The 17957-nt window shown below is 45.6% G+C and overlaps 1 protein-coding gene across 1 annotated transcript in view; it reads right to left on the bottom strand.

The window, feature by feature from the left end:
- Positions 1-17957, bottom strand: part of ELOVL5 (ELOVL fatty acid elongase 5) — a 65231-nt gene that overhangs the window by 12084 nt on the left and 35190 nt on the right. Inside the window, exons 2-3 of the mRNA XM_082638698.1 lie at positions 13053-13118; positions 9739-9926 (exon numbers count right to left, since the gene is read on the bottom strand). Coding sequence (XP_082494824.1) covers positions 9739-9926; positions 13053-13110 — 246 coding nt within the window. The 5' untranslated portion in view covers positions 13111-13118. The remainder of the gene's footprint in view (positions 1-9738; positions 9927-13052; positions 13119-17957) is intronic.

Raw genomic sequence — 17957 nt, forward strand, 5'->3', positions numbered from 1 at the left:
GGCTCTCAGCCAAGGCCTGGCCTTCCCTCCAGCCTGAGAGGAGCGCCTCAGAGGAGACAGTGCTCTCGCCAGGCCTGGCTTCCCTCCAAGAGCTGCTCTGGGCAGCTCAACACTGCAGCCCCAGGGAGGGCCCAGGAGGTGGGACCAAAGGGGAGGCACTGGAAGTGAGGGCAGGGCTCTACCTTGACTTCTGCAGGTCACCCCGAGAGGGCAGGTCCGTGCTCCAGCGGAAAAGCAGGCCAGAGCGAGCAGCTGGCCACCACCTCCCCAGCTCCGGATCCCACCCGCCACTCCAAGAGCAACCGAGGGAGCACTAAGTACCCTACACCTGGCTTTTCCCCAGTAACCAAGACACACACAGCACCGCTGTGAACCACCACCCCTTCTCTGGAGTAAAGCAAACTTCAATTAGGCCGTGGGCGTGTGCAGAGCTATAATTAAAGCCTCGCTAGAAGCTTTCTTCTCTCCTTATGAGACAAATTCAATAACAAAAGTGGTTTCATGCATCTTTTCACTTAAAGAAGAAAACTGAGGTGAATATCACAGCTGGGTCTGGACGATGCAGTTCACGGAGTGGTTCATCTCTAGTTGACTGTCTAGGTGAGAGTTGACTTTTCTCATCTAACACCACAATTTAACCACAAATGTATACCCTACAGCATGATAACCACTTCCACGGCACTTTCTGTAATGCCACCAAAGCATCTCAAGAAACAAGATCATTTGAAACACTTTAAGCAGAAAAATGTCATCCTGTGTGGCCCTTATCAGTCACTCACCCCCAAAACCCAAGATGTCAGAGCAGTAAGGTGACCGCTTTCCAAAAGGGGCTAATGGATTTAGTGATGAGGGTTTGATGAGCTGTGTGGTTATTTCCCCCTAAGCAGAAATGGAATGAAAGTTAACGGGAACAGGCACTGTCCATGCTGAAATTCAACCATCCCAGGACCCGAGGGACTTTGCTAAAATAAGCAACGCCACCAAAAGTGTGTGAGGCTGACATCTTCCCAGATTTGACTGGTCCCGTGGGCATCTACAAGTGTGTATTTTTTAGAACCGGTACAAGGTCATGTTTTTATTAAGGAAACAGAGACGAGTAGTGATATGGCTGGTCCAAAGTCACACAGCTTCTCGGTGGTACTGCTGGGACCAGTCCCTAGGAATCCTGACTCTTGGCCCAAATGCAATGTCTCTAACAGCACTTCCAAGCTCCTCTGACCTTCTTGGTCTGTTTTTGTGTCTTTGGTAAGAACACAATGGAGATACTCTATTCATGAAGAATTCTATGGAAAAGCAGACCTTTCACTGCATCTTTATCTTCAGCAGATGTTTGGTTTCAAATGAACCATCAGCTACTCCCAAATTAAAAGTACCTCTTTCTCCAAGGTTTAGCTGGCCAATATTGGCAGTGCCATTATGGAACAGGGTTAAGTCAAAGCATGTGGTTTTGAATTTCAAATCTTTCCTGTCCAGAGCAGAAGGATGCCCATTAAGATAATTTCATACCCGTGACCTCCCAAAGTGTTTTTTTCCACTGAGGCCCAGGAACCCCTTGGGTTACAGCTGACTGCAATACTCTTGGTTACGTCATAAGGACAGGCTCTGTAAACTAGAGAAGGCTTCAGAACAAAGCACAAAGAAACAGCTTGTCCTCAGCCCAGCCTGACACAGGTATGTCTGGCATTCTTCCCTCAACCCTGGGCAGTCACTTACGCTGGCAGTCCTTTTCTCTCACTATTCAGCCTCCTGAGAGGTGGTTTCTGGTAAGTTGCTTCCACATACCCCACAAGAAACACTCATTTTATATTTTATGGGACCGGCTGGGAGAGAAAACCCAACCTGAGGCTCAGTGTTCTGAGGCAGTGACGCACAATGGCCTGAAGCACAGACTCGAATCCCAGGTCCACCCGGGGCTTTGCCTCTGCAGAAAGGGGACAGTGATGAACAGTGAGTGAACCCAGTACCTGGCATAAGGCAGGCACTATATATATAAGTCTTTGCTATGACTCTACACAAATGTCTGCTCCTTCTGCCCCAGTGCTTGAAGGCTCGTGACTAGGTCTGCACTGCGGCTGCTCCTACTGTATACAGAAGCCCCACCAGAGCATCCTCTGCAGAATTTAAAGAGAGACCTCCAGCTCACCTACTGACTCCTGCTTTACAAACTGAGTCTGCTTTAGTTGAGGATTTGTAGACTGGTTCCTTGTTACACCAGCTGTAAGGCTCAGTTACCAATGTCTGTAGGGTCAGTTTAGAGGAGTCAGGCTTGGCTCTGGACCAAAGCCAAAGCTTCCTCTCTACTGGAAGGCATCCCTTCCCTGTCCCCTGGGAGTGTGGCTGAGGGGAAGGCTGTCTGTCAGAAGGCTGAATCCTTCTCTCCATCTTCCCACTGCAGGCATCCCCTCAGGGCAGTGCCAGGTAAATGGACAGGCAGGTAACTGAGGCGCTGCTTCTCCCTGAGAGAAGCTTCTTTCTGAGCAAGGAGTTTCAGTGGTAAGGGAACTGTGAGTGAGAAGTGTTTTAGGCAATAGTTGGGCCTTTCCTATAAGTATTAATCTCACCAGAGTTTCAACCTCTGTTCAATGGGGAAAGGCAGAAGAGTACTAAATGTCTTTTTCAAAGTATTTTGGGAAACAAAATCATTTCTAAATAAAATTCAGTAATTACTTGCCAGGTCTCTTAAGTGTTTTTCCAAATCCTATTTTTTCCACAATAACATATCTATTTTAAGAAAGCCTGAAGGGAAAGAAAAACAAGACTGTTTAGAATATAATGTCTCCAGAGCAACTGCTCTGCAGCTCTATCGAGGACCTTCAAAGCCAGAGCCGGGGAGGCAGTGCTGTCGGGGGCCTGGGGAGACGTGCTGAGAGCACCGACGCCACAATTACAGAGGGAGCGGAAAGCACCAGCAAAACACCCTCCCCGTCAAATGCTCAACTTCTCTTATCCTCTGCATAAAGCAGCATCGGAAATCTTCAAGAGAAGATTCAAAGAAAAAAACCACTGACGTCTGGTCCTGGCAAGGCAACAAACCGCGCGAAAGCTGCACCACCTCCCCACCGTTAACACAAGGCAGAAATGCTACAGGAAACACCAAAAAAACTCCAACACCACTGATGCCTAACTGTAAGGTGAGGCTTCCCTTAAAAAAATAAGTCAGAAAAGAGGAAGTGAGCTTACATTCAAGTTCTTTTAAAAATCTCTTTTATTTGGGGCAGACACGTTTACCTGAGATGACCCCAGCAATACTAGCTTGGGATGCTTACATGGGATACCCAACAAACTGTCCTGTTTTTGTTTTTAAAAAAGGTAAAGAGGGGCTTCCCTGGTGGTGCAGTGGTTGAGAGTCCGTCTGCCGATGCGGGGGACACAGGTTCATGCCCCGGTCCAGGAAGATCCCACGTGCCACGGAGCGGCTGCGCCCGTGAGCCATGGCCGCTGAGCCTGCGTGTCCGGAGCCTGTGCTCCGCAACGGGAGAGGCCACAACAGTGAGAGGCCCGCGTAGCATAAAAAAAAAAAAAAAAGGTAAAGAAATTTAACATAGGGTCTTCCCTGGCAGTCCAGTAGTTAAGACTCTGTGCTTCCAATGCAGGGGACGTGGGTTCGATCCCTGGTCGGGAAACTAAGATCCCACATGCTGTGCAGTGTGGCCAAAAGAAACAAAAAAAATTAACGTTGATATAATAATTATTCCCAGAGGCATGACCTCACAGATATAGTTGGAAGAAAATTTTTTAAAGGATATTTTCAAATAGCGATACAGCAAATGGTTAAGTTTGAGATCATAGTTGTATCTAACTAGGAAAAAAACCAACATTTCCATGTTATGAAGTGAAAAAAAGAACAAGCAGTGAATTTTTAGAAATAAAAAATGTATAGTAACTGAAACTAAAAATGGCTGAAAGAGCAAATTAGACACCACTGAAAATACGAGTGAATTAGAGGAATGCAGGAGAGACATAAAGATGCAAAAAACACGAGAGAGAATACGTAGGGGTGAGAATGTCCAACACACGTCTAATAGGAGCTCCAGCCAGAGCTGGTGAAGCAGGAGGAAGCATCGAGGATATGATGCCTGACGACTTTCCCAAATTCAGAAACACAGAAATTCTCAGCTTGGATGCACACAATCCTGAGTGAGATAAATAAAAGTGGATTACCATCTAGGCACACTCTGTTTCATTCTTAAACAATTTTAGAAATATCTGGAAAGAAAAAGACTACCTACAAAATGAACAAAAATGGGAGTGTGGCAGACTTCTCTGAAATAAATCTGCAAAGTGCTGGGGGAAAATAACTGCTAATTTAGAATTCTGCACCCTGCTAAAATACTATTCAAGCATAAAGTCACATAAATGATGCTCAAACAGAGACTGAGTTTACCCTTCCCAGAAAAGGAACTACTTCAGAAGAAAACTGAACCTCAAAGGAAAGAATGGATTTCACAAATGAACAGTGTGCAAAGAAAATCAGTAAGCACAGACTGTAATGATGACTGTTTAGGACCTCAGAAAGAGGTGGAATGAAACACCTGCCAACAATAACATGGAAGATGGGGGAATCAGAGCCCAAATCTTCTACGGTCCTTGTATTGTTCAGGAGTAGAAACAGTAATTCACTTTAGACTTCATTAAGTCAAGGGTGCATGTTAAAAACTTATAGGTAATTACTAAATAATAGAACAACTTTTAAATCAGTAAAATGAAAAAAAATGCAACAGAAAGCAGGAAAGGAATAAAAAAAGAGCAAAGAAAACATACAAACACACACACACACACACACACACACAAAGGTGATAGAAATTATTCCAATATAACGATTATACTAAATGAAAATGGATTAAAATTTCCCCACTAAAAGACAAGAGAGTGTCAAGATTCAGTCATTTACTCCTAAGTGTATACCTGGCCTAAATAAATAAATAAATAAAATTTGCACGCAGGGACATGTCCAATAACATTCAATGCAACATTGTTTCTGTTTGTTTGGGGAGGAAGGTTTCTGATCAAGAAAAAAACACACTTTTTAATTCCTTCTTAACTGCAAAAGCCTTTTACCTCAAATGCCAGCATATACATTTATTTCTAGCTAGTAAGGCACATGAGAATTGCTGCTTTGGAGAATAATTATGAAAATAATACAATTTTGTTTCTGTAATACATTAAAAAATGCAAAACAAGTGAAGTTTCTGCAAAGGAGAAAGATAGTGTTGGGAGAGAATTCTCCAAGGATCTCAATGCAAAATTGTTACATTGGAAATAACGTACATGTCCATCCAAAGAAAAATGGCATAATAAACTCTTAACACTGAAATAATACAGAGAAGTTAAAACTAATGAAATGAAATCCATAAGATTCAACATATATTCTCAAAATATAATGCTGACTGAAAAAGCTATTTGATAAAGAGTATAAACTGTACACCATTTATGTAAGTTAAAAAAATTGTCTCTGAATATTCTGTAAGTTGTCACATATACATACATGTCTAGTAAAAGTATAAAAGCATATCCAGAAAAGAAACGAACTTCAGAAGAAAGTTAAATCTGTGAAGGGGCTGTGCTTTAGATGCATTTTTGTCATGTTTTCCTTTTTAAACAAAAAATTCAAACCAGTAATGTCAATACTTGTTAGGTACATAGATAAATATATTTCTATGATTTTATTTTCCATATTCTGAAGTAGTTTTAGACTTACAATTTTAAGTAAAAATTGCAAAGGTAAAGAAAAAATAAGTTTTGAATCTATGCCAATTCAGATCACCTATCGAGTTAGCTATCAATCATTCTCTAAAATTACATTTTAAATGTTCTGAATGTTTGATTCATTTCACTGAATTTTCTCACACTACTTCACAACACACAGTTCTAACTGCAAGGGAATAAACAATCAAAATAATCTTGTTTGTAATCTGTGATTTATCTTTGTTAAATAAAATAAAGTAAAACGTCGTTCTGGCATTTGCTTTTTTATGACTTAATGGTGAAGCCATGCTAACAAGGGGACAGAAAAGATGTGGAAGGAACATTGTAACTACAGCCAGTGAGGTGCGTGTGAGAGACGCAAGGCTGGCACCGTGGGCACCCCCGGGGGCACCGTGATGGGAGAGAAGGCGTCAGGCTCCTCGGGACCACGGGGAGGCAGGAGAGGCTGGGATCACTGCTCTAAAGCCAAGCCCTCTCAAGATGTCACAGAGGAACTGACCTTGAGAAGGGTCCTCAGAAACGAGACGGGGACTGTCGAACCGAGGCAGGCTTAGGTCTGAAGGAAGTGGAGTTTCTAGGTGGGCAGAGACCCAAAGGAAGGAAGAAACTGGTCTTGGGGGGTTGAGTGGATGGGGCACTGGGGCAGGCTGCTAAGGAGGGCAGCCAGCAGTTCTCTCCATTCAAGTTCAAGGTTGACGTGCTGTGTGTGCTGACTCTGCTTCCTGCTGCTACTGCTGAGTCCCGCGATCCCTGCACGGGGATGCTCCCCTCCGGACCGTGACAAACCAAGCAATTGGATCCTCCCTGCTTTGCTGACGAGAGGCCAGAGGCCAGGAGCAGGGCGGATATACCAAAAAAGTTCCAGGTCAGGACAGAGCAGCCCCCTGAGTGCCTGACATGTTAACTAAGGAGTTATACTACTGGGTGAGCCAGGGGAAACCTGAGTCCAGCCCAGGTACACCCTGCACAATGAGGGAAAAGTCACAATCTGGCAGCTGGTGGGTGGGGATTCTCAATCTTGGGGACAAAGGGAAAGATGTGTGGATACACTGTCTGAAAACACAGTGGGGCTTCCATTCAGATGAAACATGCCCTGGAGCTGGGAGGTGGGGGGGAGGGGGGGAGGGGGGCTGGAGGAGTAGGGGAGGGGGGAGGGGGGCTGGAGGAGTAGGGGTGTGGGTAGCAGGGCACACAAGGTTTTTATGTTTGCTATGAGGACACCGTTTTACAAAGCTGAGTGAGTAATGCAAACTTCTCTTCTATAACTTGACATTTTATTTTCGAGGCTTTACCACTGACGGTTATCTTAGACAACACCTAATTTAATAACTGAAAAAATGCTTGCCGTGAAGTCCTTTACTCCTAATCTGAAACATAACCACTTTCAAACATACTTCTATTCAGGGATTATGACCTCTTTCCCAGAAATAAACACCAAGTTCATGAGGCAATTAGAAGTAAAGCCACGTCTCTCTTTTTAATTTTCTTTCTACCAAATGCAGAAGCTATGACCAAGCTCTTTCTATACCTTAAACTCAGTTTCACAGTTATAAGACAGTCATTTGGTTACTTTTCTTCTTCTAGTCATTTTAAAACTTCGTGACTCCTCTCTCATTTCCTTTTTATCTCCCTCTTTCAAAATTTCTCTTCTCTCCTTGCAACAGTTAATTTTCTTTATATTAACCTAGAACTTTGCCAAGGTAGCTGAGAATTCATACCACAGGATTAAACAAACAAAAATATCAATGGCTACATATTTATTTTTAAGATTCTTTACAGACCCAAAGATGTAGATAAGCAGGTGGGTAAATAAAGACTAATCGTTGTGACCATGCCAATGGTGTGACCACAGGCAATGGCTCCAACTCTTGGGATGTTTCCCTGAAATGAGGGGCCCAGCTGGGTGCCATGGTCCCCTCAGTTTGTTCTGCTGTAAAATGCCATGACTGCCCCGTGTTTCAGTACTCATTGGACTATAAATGCTAAGCAAAAAAAAAAGAGGAAAAACCAGTAGCTAAAATGAAATTTAATACTTGATGAAAGATATGTTATAAGGGTATTCCTGAGGGGTTTATGTAAGTACAGGAAAAAAAAAAGTCAGACAAAATCAAAAAGAAATATCATCTAATGTGGGTACTAGGGTTTATTTTCAACTCGGGAATATCTGATCTGGGCCTATTTTTATAAACTTGATTTAATTTAAAGATTATTGCCCCCTTATCCATTACTTCTCTATGTACTCTAAATTGTGGGTTAAGCACGTTATTTTCCTCCTCTATTTCCTGAATCTCTCTATTCAGGGCTTAGATACTGCTCAACATCTTCCAATGTTTTCGCCAAGCTGTCTTGGAGGGAAATCTGTACTTCCTGGTACAATGCTTTTAGAACCCCCCAAATCCAGCCACATGCACTTGCAAGTGATCTACCCAGCACTCTTCTTCCCCTCTTTACCAGGGCATTACCTGTTTGAGAGGTTAATTATGAAGCTGTAATTATATCTCTAGGGCTTGAGAAACATATAAGGCAGATACTTAAGTTCTGTAAGATTTAATAGTCTTAAATACTTTGTCTCTAGAATATTGCTAGGCGTAATAATAAACTCTATAAGAGTCTTCTAAAGGAAATGGCTCTACCATCTATCAAGTAGGGGAAAGTAAACGGTTCGCTCTAAGACACCTGACAGCTTGCTGCGGCTTTGTCCCTGGAACACAGAGATGAGCACAGTGCTGGGCCCACTCCTGCGCACTGCCCTTGCCTCCAGGCCCGCAATCTCCACCTCGGAGGGTAATTAAACGGCTTTCGCTCTAGAACAGGCCAGAAAGGAAGCGACAAAGGAGCATTTCACAGACTGTCAGTCATAAAAGCGATGATAATAGCATCTACCAGCCTAGTCATAAAACCTTTACCTTGGCTTATGAAACACACGTGGGGGGACCAGACCCAGACCTCTCCCAGTGGCAGTGCCCTGACGATCAGACACGTGCTTCCCACCAGCTCCTGCATCACACACACACCCCCGCACACGCCCACACGCACACGGGGAGACCCCCGTCACAGCTCGAGGCTGCTGGGGAATTCACTGCAAGATTCGTATTGATTTCTCCCCTTTTCTTCTCCTTTACTACTCCTTGGAGAATTAAAGCCACAATGAAAGGTTAAAAATCCAAACAGGAGTACTTGCAAGTGTTTGTTTTATGTATGGCTTAAGTCTCAGCCCCAGAGATTCAGCAGCAGTTTTGTGCCGTAAACCTGAACAGTGTAGTTCTGCCCCTAAGAATGCATACAAATCGTACTTATCACGGGGGGAGCTTTCCTCCCCTTCTAGCTTTAACGGTTAAGTGACTATACTGTCAAAATAGGAGGCTTAAGTTTTGATTCCGATGTGTCTTTCACTCTTACTTAAGCCTTCGAGATCATCAAACTCGGTTTTCAACATCCCTGTTTTATAGAAAAAATGATGTGGCCTGAACTTAGACCATTCCAACCCTAAACGCAGACCTCACTATCTACTCTTCTTAGCTTTGAAAAAAATAACCTCTCAAAGCTCCAAGCTGTTTACAGTGATCAGATCAGGATGGAGAGGGCTGACCAACCACAAACATACTAAACGCAGACTCCGCCCACTTCCTTCCCCGGCTGCCTCCAAACAAGAACCAGGCATTTTTCATAATAAAACGCTCACAGATCTGTTTTTTTGCGTTCTGTTCATTTTCTACTCTGTGTTCTGCTTGCGTTAAGAGTATTTCTGAAAATATTAATTTTAATTCTGAGTATAATACAGAACATAAATAACAAAAAAGAATCCATAGCAAAGCCTTCTATTTTAGATAGATGTGCCCAGAAGGCACATTTGTACAAATAACTCTGGCGTTTTGAAACATCGATTTTATAATATCCTCGAAACGCATTACTGTACCTGCCCTCCCTGTTCTCTCCCCCCACGCAGCTGCCTTTCTCCACTTAGGGGCCCAATTCAGGACGGTGACACGAGTACATTTAAGTGAGAGGAAGCTGTGTTAACCTCTGACCTACCTCACAGAACATATAGAGAGACAGCAGCGTGAGTCCAAGGTTATACACCACTAAAATCCCCCGACAAGAGAACGGCGGCCTATTCTTCATGTATTTTGGTCCCAGCCACACAATTAGCAAGTATAGGATGGAGCAGATCAAAGTCGGGATATAACTGTCCAGAAGAAACCATCCTTTTACTCTGGGATCTGGAAAATATTAAAAGAAACAACATTTAGTGATTAACAAAGCAGATACAAAAATAGTAACAATGTTTTCCAAACATTAAAACATTAATTAAAATTTCCCAAGCCAACGAAGCAACTGGAAGAGGAACTGTGAGTCTTCAATATACAGCCTCAAGGTGAGGCTCACACTCATGTTCTGAATAACGACATGCGTTATTATTCACAGGTTTTGCTAAATAATTTTTAAAAATCCTTTCCAAAGAATCTTAAAGAAACCAAGGAGAAAGCTCAATTTTCCATTAACTGGATTGATTAACCAGGCTTGCTGAATTATGCATGGGACAAGGAAACCCTAGACATGGCAGTCTTTGAGCTCCAAAGCCCTCCATCCCAGCCCAGTGTCAGCCAGTCTGCCCAGCATGCGCAGACTCAGAAAACGTGCCACTCAGCCAGCTCAAAGATTGTCTGATTCAACAGGCAGCATCTGCCATAAGTGCCATGGGTAACAGCAGCGGGGGTGATATTTTAAAAAGTGAGGGTGAAGCAGCAATGACCAGGTAAGTGAAGAACAGAAGCTTGGGAGGGAAGACCTATACTGATTCAAGGAAATTACTGGCACAGGAGGGACCTCCCTGGCTCCCCTCCCCTCTCCTAGGCAGGAAGGAGGAGGAAAAGGAAAATTCACTCTAAGTGGCTGCCAGCGGCAACCTGACAGCCCTCCCGTGGCTGGGAGCAAACTCCCTGGCAGCTGGATCCCTTGGGTGTTATATGTCCCCTGCAAGACTCAACTCCATCCTCTGGCTGACTCCCGGGAAGCCACCTCTGCAGCACATCCCCCTCTGCATCCTGCTGCGGTGAGCCCCCAAACCTGTAGCCCGCCCTTTGCTCCACATACCCTCCAAGGCCCCCCTACTGTGGAGCTCAGAGGCACATGCTGGTTTCACCTCCGTATCTTCTAAGCAGCAGCAGCTAAGTGGGGACAGTGTCTCAGCCCCTTCTTTGAGCTCCTGGCTGGACCATCTTGCTACTCTCTCCAGTGTTCTCTCCCTTGACCTTGTAGGACAAGCACAGGTTAAGTGGAGCATGCATCCACTTGGGGAACCACTGTCAGTCTCCTTTCTTGCAGACACCCTAAATTCCCCCAGTGTTTCTTCTCTTGGCTTTAGTGGGAGATGCCCTCCAGCCTCTCCCCACTACTGATGCTAGGGTGGTAGCTGCCAGTTTCTGCCGAACTGTGCTTCTCAGAAGCCCTTCAGGGAAGCGGCTGCCCCAGTGAACTTAACAAGACGATTCTTAACCCCTTTTGTTCTCAGCTCTGGGCTGGAAGCCGTCAATTCTGAGAAAACAAGTTCCTCCGTAGCAACTAACATCAGACTGTTACAAATGTTGATGTGTACATAATCACAAATACAATAAATGCGCCCACAAAAACCTCCCATTTCCTTTTACTTAACACTGTTTTGCACCGTGCTTTTTAAATTTTATCACAGATCTTCATTCTTCTATATGACCAAGTATCCAAGTACTTCCTGGGTGGCTGGCCCCAACCCCAGGCGGTAAATCTTTGGGATCTGGTCAACTGTGGAGACCTAACCCACTCCCTGGGGACTGGCTCAGACATAAGCATGTGGAGCAACTGTGGCCACTGAACTCTGAGGAGATGACAGTTTGTGAAGAGCTCTGGGGAAGAATTTATTTGTTCTTAAAACCACACAAATGATCAGACTTCTCCCTCCTCCTCTGGAGGTGCAGCCTAGAGCAGCAGCAGCCACCTTGCAACCACGAAAGGTGGGGAAACCTATCCTGAGGAGAGAGCTGCTGATATACCGAGGATGCAAGGTAGGAAATGACAAGAACGGGGTTCTTGGGTATCATCACGGAGCCCCTGAAGTGACTCAGATCACATAATGTAAGCTAATAATCTTTATTATTGTTTCAGCCATTTAAAATTGGATTTTTGATCCAGCAATACTCAAAGAAGGCATCGTCCCAACACCAGCACAGAGAGATAGATCTGGCTTGTTCTTTTCCAAGGGCTGCACACGAATTTGACTTGTCCCCTATGGATGGGCTTCTAGATTATTTCCGGTTTTGACAAGCGATGCTGTTAAGGACCTTCCTTATACATATCTTTGCTGAGTCAAAGGACACGAGCATTTTAATTTCAACAGAAAACACAACTGCCCTCCAGAGAGGTTACCCCAAGTTAGACTCTTTCTCCACATCCTCACTGTTATCACAGATGGTATCAGCCTTATTTCATCTCTGCCTTACTAACATATGAAGCTCCTTTTATTGTTTTCTTTTGTATTTTAAAAACCACAAGTGAAACTGAGAATCTCTTCATCTGTTTAAAAGCCTCCTGTAGTTTTCCTAAGAATCTTCCTGGGAACTCCCAAAGTTCCTTCTTTACAACTAAGACATTATAGATGACATTAGAAGAAGGTGTAATATGGAGCTGACCTACTTCCTAAAAGGTAATGAAAGATGAAGAGCAAAAGAGCTCAGGTGTATATATCTAGCCATTGACGTGACACAACACAAAAGGACATTAAAAAGCCCTCAGGGGCTTCCCTGGTGGCGCAGGGGTTGAGAGTCCGCCTGCCGATGCAGGGGACGCGGGTTCGTGCCCCGGTCCGGGATGATCCCACATGCCGCGGAGCGGCTGGGCCCGTGAGCCATGGCCGCTGAGCCTGCGCGTCCGGAGCCTGTGCTCTGCAACGGGAGAGGCCACAACAGTGAGAGGCCCGCGTACCGCAAAAAAAAAAAAAAAAAAAAGCCCTTAGAATTGTAAAAGGGGAAGAGTTTTAAACTCCTATTGCAGCAGTGCATTTTGGAAGTCAGTTTCAGCTGAAGACTCACAAGAACTGAGGAAACCATGCCACCAGTAGTGGTGAAATCTGTGGCATTCTCAGGCTGCAAGCTTGACAGCAAACCTGAGCTCCAGCCAAAGTCAGCAGAGGGTCACAGCACCTGTGTCTCTGCCCCAGCAGCCAGGGGACCTCAGAGGACGCCAAGCCCCTGGTATCCAGGACAAAGCATTAGTCTAATCACTGGAAAATGCTCATGTTTTCTAGAATGTCTTCGTGCAATATTTACATGTGCCTGTAACAAGGAGCGGGGGAGCAAAACCCAAAACCACCTTACCTCGGGGGCCGAGCAATGCCTGGAAATAGGTACTAAGTGATGCATCAAAGTGTTCCATTTTAAAACCTATTAAGAAAAAGAGACATTGATTAAATCTCTACTCAAAATGCTTTTTGCATTTTTTCATAAAACAACAAGAACAAATTCTTTTCAGGGAACATGCTCTGGACAAGGTTAAGTTCCTCATGTTCAAACAATTTCTTTTTAAACTCACAAAAGTAACTTATGGGCTAAGTTCTAATTTGAAAATCAAAAGAAAAGACACAATCCCGTGAATCCACTTTATAAATGAAGTGCCAGTTTTCTGTGCTTCTTTTCTCAGCTCTGTAAAAACTCTCTGTGTGAAGCTGAAATCTCAGTGGGGAGAAGGATGGAACTGGATAGAAAGGAGGCAGACAGGGAAGTGCCCATTGGGGCAAACAGGACCGCCACAGGGAGAAGACAGTTCCTCTGCTGGGTACTTTTATAAAGTACTGTCTTAACGTACTCACGTCCATAGTAAAAAAAAAAATTCAAACATTTAAAATGAAAAGAGGAGGTAAGAAAAATCTCATCACTTTGCTCCAACACAATCCCTCCACCCCACTGTTACAAGGAGCCTACCGGTACCATTTCTTGGGTATACTTCCAGAGATTTCTCTCTTTTGAGCACAAAAGAAGTCATGCCAAATGGGAGTTTTTACAATTGTTGGTCACAACCCATTAACAGATGATCAAGTCAACTTCGCATTAGAAATAATAAACTGATCATAATACTCAGAGTGCTTTGCCCTTAGTGAGAATGAATACTGTCATGAATCTTCAGGATTACTGTACCATACTTATGAGTATCATGTACTCAGCTGCGATGTGAAATATATTCTTACTGTGGTAACTGCAAAAAGAAAAAAAGCTTGGAAAAATATTGCTGATTGTTTTCACTGACAACATCTTGGAGATGATCTCCTATCACTGGTTACAGACCTACCTCCATCTTTAAGACTTTAAAACTCCCTATTTTCCCCCCATTTAAGATTTACATTCACAGGGTACTTTAAAACCCCCTATTTCCCCCCCATTTACATTTACATTTACAGGGTAGCGAAGCATCTTTTCATCTGTGTATTGACTAGATTTTCTATATTAAAGTTAGGAGGCATATGTTTAACTGTCTTGGTCATTACTCTCATAGAAATAACCACAAATATTTTTGCTTCCAAAGGCAAAGGCAAAATCGGTTTCATCAACTAGGCAGTTAATCATTTGCCATCAATGACACCTTGAAAGCAGCAGCGACCAGGGTTCCGTTCCAGCATCCGTCCTGCCCTGGGGGGAGACTTGCAGGGCGCGGCGGACTCCCTCAGCCAAGAAGCCACCAGCTCCCACACACCCAAGTGCCAACAATAAGATATGCCACCTTTGTTGTTCAACAGTTACACAACTAGGTAGAAAAGCATGACAGGCTGGCAGGCGATTAAGAGGTTCCACATTGGGCTCCTTATCAGACAATTTGGGTTTGAAACCCATTTTTTCCACCTACTAGTAATATGGCCTTGGACAACTTATTTAGCCTCCTACCTGTAACATGTGGGAAATAATAATTGCCCCTCAGGCTGTTAAGAAGAGCAAATGATCTAATACATAATACACCTAAGGTCCTTAGAGCAGTGCCTGGCACGCAGCAAGCCCTCCCCTAAAGGTTTCCTGTTGTGTGTCTGCCGCAGGGTCCACTCCACGGTGGATACCGCCAGCGTCCGTGTGCCTTGCCCACTAAACTCCCATCAGTGAGCCCACAACGTCCAAAGCAAGTCCTAACACCCCCAGGGGGCAGCAATGGAAGGTGGGAGAGTTGACAACATCTCAGGAGAGAGGCATCTGTCAGCGTGAAGCATTACCTGAGCATGAAAGATGAGGCTGAAATGAACGTACTAAACCTACTGTGTACAAAGGATTGTTGAATAGGGAAAAACACAAAGAGTTCGCCTGGAGGCCTAGAACAGACTAGACTTTCACGATGGGGGAGAAGGCACGTGCTGAACACCAAAACCAACCAAGCTTGCCAACAAGCAGATGTTGGAAATGATGCATATGCGCGTTAACAACAAGCTGTAAACGTCCTAGCAAGTAACAGCATTCTGGGATCTAACATCAGGAACACACCTGACTAAAACAGTAAGAACATCCTTCTCATTTTTAACTAAGAGCCCTTTCACAGGCGCCTGTAACCAGTTTTGGTTTCTACATAGGGAGGATGTAGACAAGCTGGAAACAGGAGTAAAGGAATGTTCAAAAATGACAGGAAACAGACCTGTGGGGTGGAGGTGTGGGGAGAACATTCGTGGACTTAGGGAAAAAATGAGGCCCAGGAATGGGTATAAATGACCCATCGTTACAAAGATGACAATGCTGACATCATGGCCACAGAAAAGCAGCCTGGCTAAACACAAAGGTAAAATTTCAGTCCCATCGCACTGAACCCAGCAGCAGGCCCCCAGAAGAGACTACGGGATCTAGTATGCGGTGATACTGAAGACTTCTGTTACAGGCCATCTGCCCTGAACGATCCGAATCTGAACCCGTCCTGAGCCCTGCAGAGGTGGCAGCACAGGGGCTCATTCTAAGACGGAACATCTCCACACGCTCTGTCAGTAAGGGCCCAGCTGTTCTTAGACCACATTTCTTCTCAGCTTGAGGATTCTCTCAGGCCAGCAGAACTTTTCACCATCCAACTTAGGAACACGTGAAAAAGCTAGCCGAACAGTCACAACAGTAGTAATTTTCAGAGAGAGCTGCTCATAATTCCTGAAACGTCTATGTTGAAAAGGGGGAACATGGGGCCCTAACCAGCAGAGTCCCTGGCCGGGGAATCGGAGGCGTGGTTGTGGGCTGGACGCGGCCACGTTCATGGCTTTCCCCATCCTCTCCCCGGGCCACGCCCACGACTGGACACGTCCCGTGACCTGCTCAGAAGGGGCTGTTTTAACACTGGTCACCAGGAGGCTTCTCCAGCAAAGGTTTGCTTTCATCATCTCAGCACAGTTCTGAGTTCCTGTCCAGCTGGCCACACGTCCAGATCCCTTAATACCATGGATTCATTTCTCATTCACACCACACGCTTACCAAGCGCCTGCCCCGTGCCAGGCGCAGAGGCAGGACGGCCCTGACGGGTGCAGCAGGGAACAAAATTCCAGGCTGGGCAGGAACACACACGTAAAATATGTGACGTTAAGGGACTGTCAGCAAGAAAAAATAAAGCAGGGTAAAGGGGATGGGATCACGGAGAGAAAATTGACTTTGGAAAATGCAGTCGCCACTCGGAGAAGGTGACCACAGAGCGGAGAGAAAGGGCACTCCAGTTTGAGGGCCAGCTGGGGGCAGTGGCCTGGGGCCATCGCCCCTCTGTCCTCCCCTCCCCGCCCACTGGGGTTCACAGAAATCAACCCCACGGCGCGGGGAGCTCGTGGCCACCGGCTGGCAGGGGAGGCGGCTCCTTAGCTGCACTCACACCGGTCCCCGCGTCCCCTTCGCAGCTCCCCGGCTGGCCCGCCCGGCAGGAACAGGACAAAAGGTCCCAGCAAGTGAACTCCTCCCGCCGGCCCGGCCCGCCCTGCCCTGCTGGGCGAACTGCGCACTTGTTGAGCAGCCTGTGGGCTGAGCTGTACTCTTTTGTACTTTTCTAAAGGAACGAGAGAGGCACGGGGCCCTGCAAAGCCCTTGACACTCTGCCTGGCGATCTGGGATCACGGGAATGGCATGACCCACTTTGCACAAGGTGTCCAACCGCACGGCCAGGTCTGTGGCCTGCCTGACTGCGGCAGATCTCCATCTTCCAAGCTGCACGTGGGCCGGGAACGTCACTTCTTAACAACCAGGCAACCTACTGGCAGCTTGGGCGAGCTGGGCCATGCAGCTGCTCTGGACAATTGTACTAGCAGGGACCAAGCCCATGCGCTGGGCCCACGCAAGAGGAGCTCTGGTCCTGAGCGCAGCAAAAGAATAAGCCATTCTTTGATGCGACTGGTTCCCCACACTCAGACAGGAAAAAGGGAGAGTCAGCACCTCCCAGGGGCCAGATCACGCTGACACCAAGCCAAGCATCGCCTCCCCACCCTCTTTAACCAGGAGTCTCTGGCACTCGCTCAACCTACGGGGCCTCCCAGAATGACAGGTCACGACAGGGAGTAATCAGATACAGTAAGGAAAATTCCAACCACAACAGCATCCAAAAGCTCTTCACGAATTCAAGGGCCACACGCAGAAAATGACAACAATGAAAAGAGGATAAGGGTAGAAAACACGGGCAGGTAAATTAGAATAGACTTTAAAGAACTCCTCTTGTACGCACATTTCCCAAAAGACACTCTTAGTTGAAAGCCGCTTCCCACTATCAAATTCTGGAGTGTTTCTGGTAACCATGCAGCTGTATTACAATTGCGCCTCATTGTAAGTATCTCACTAAGAAAAGAAATGATTAACTAGGGCCAGTAATTACCCTGTATTAAAAGGGGATGAGAGAGCGTTCAGTACACCTTCATCCAAATCAAGGATTAGTTCTGTGACCCGCGCGCGGCAAGTTCCTGGCACTTGTACTACGTATTTTAGGGTTGAGGTGAGCCTCAGGCCTAAATTCAAGACAAACGTTCAAACTACCACAGCTCAGAATACGCAAACCTGGAAATACTGATGAAAACAGGGCACCAAAGGGCAAAACCCGAATCCCCCAAAGAGAGCCGGGCTCCTGTGGAAGATCCATCTGTCCATGAGTTAGCTCTCCCCAGGAGCAGGCCCAGGTGAGTCATCTGCGTGAGGCTGGACAAGCATTCGTTTTCACTGTGATCTAGTATCACACAGAATTTGCTGGAGGCTTGAAACAAGACACAACAAGCTTTATGGCAAACCAGTGCCCCCCCCTTTCCACGTGGCCCC

Source organism: Mesoplodon mirus (assembly GCF_964341445.2).
Source record: "Mesoplodon mirus genome assembly, chromosome: 12".
In the NCBI taxonomy this organism is placed as follows: Eukaryota; Metazoa; Chordata; class Mammalia; order Artiodactyla; family Ziphiidae; genus Mesoplodon; species Mesoplodon mirus.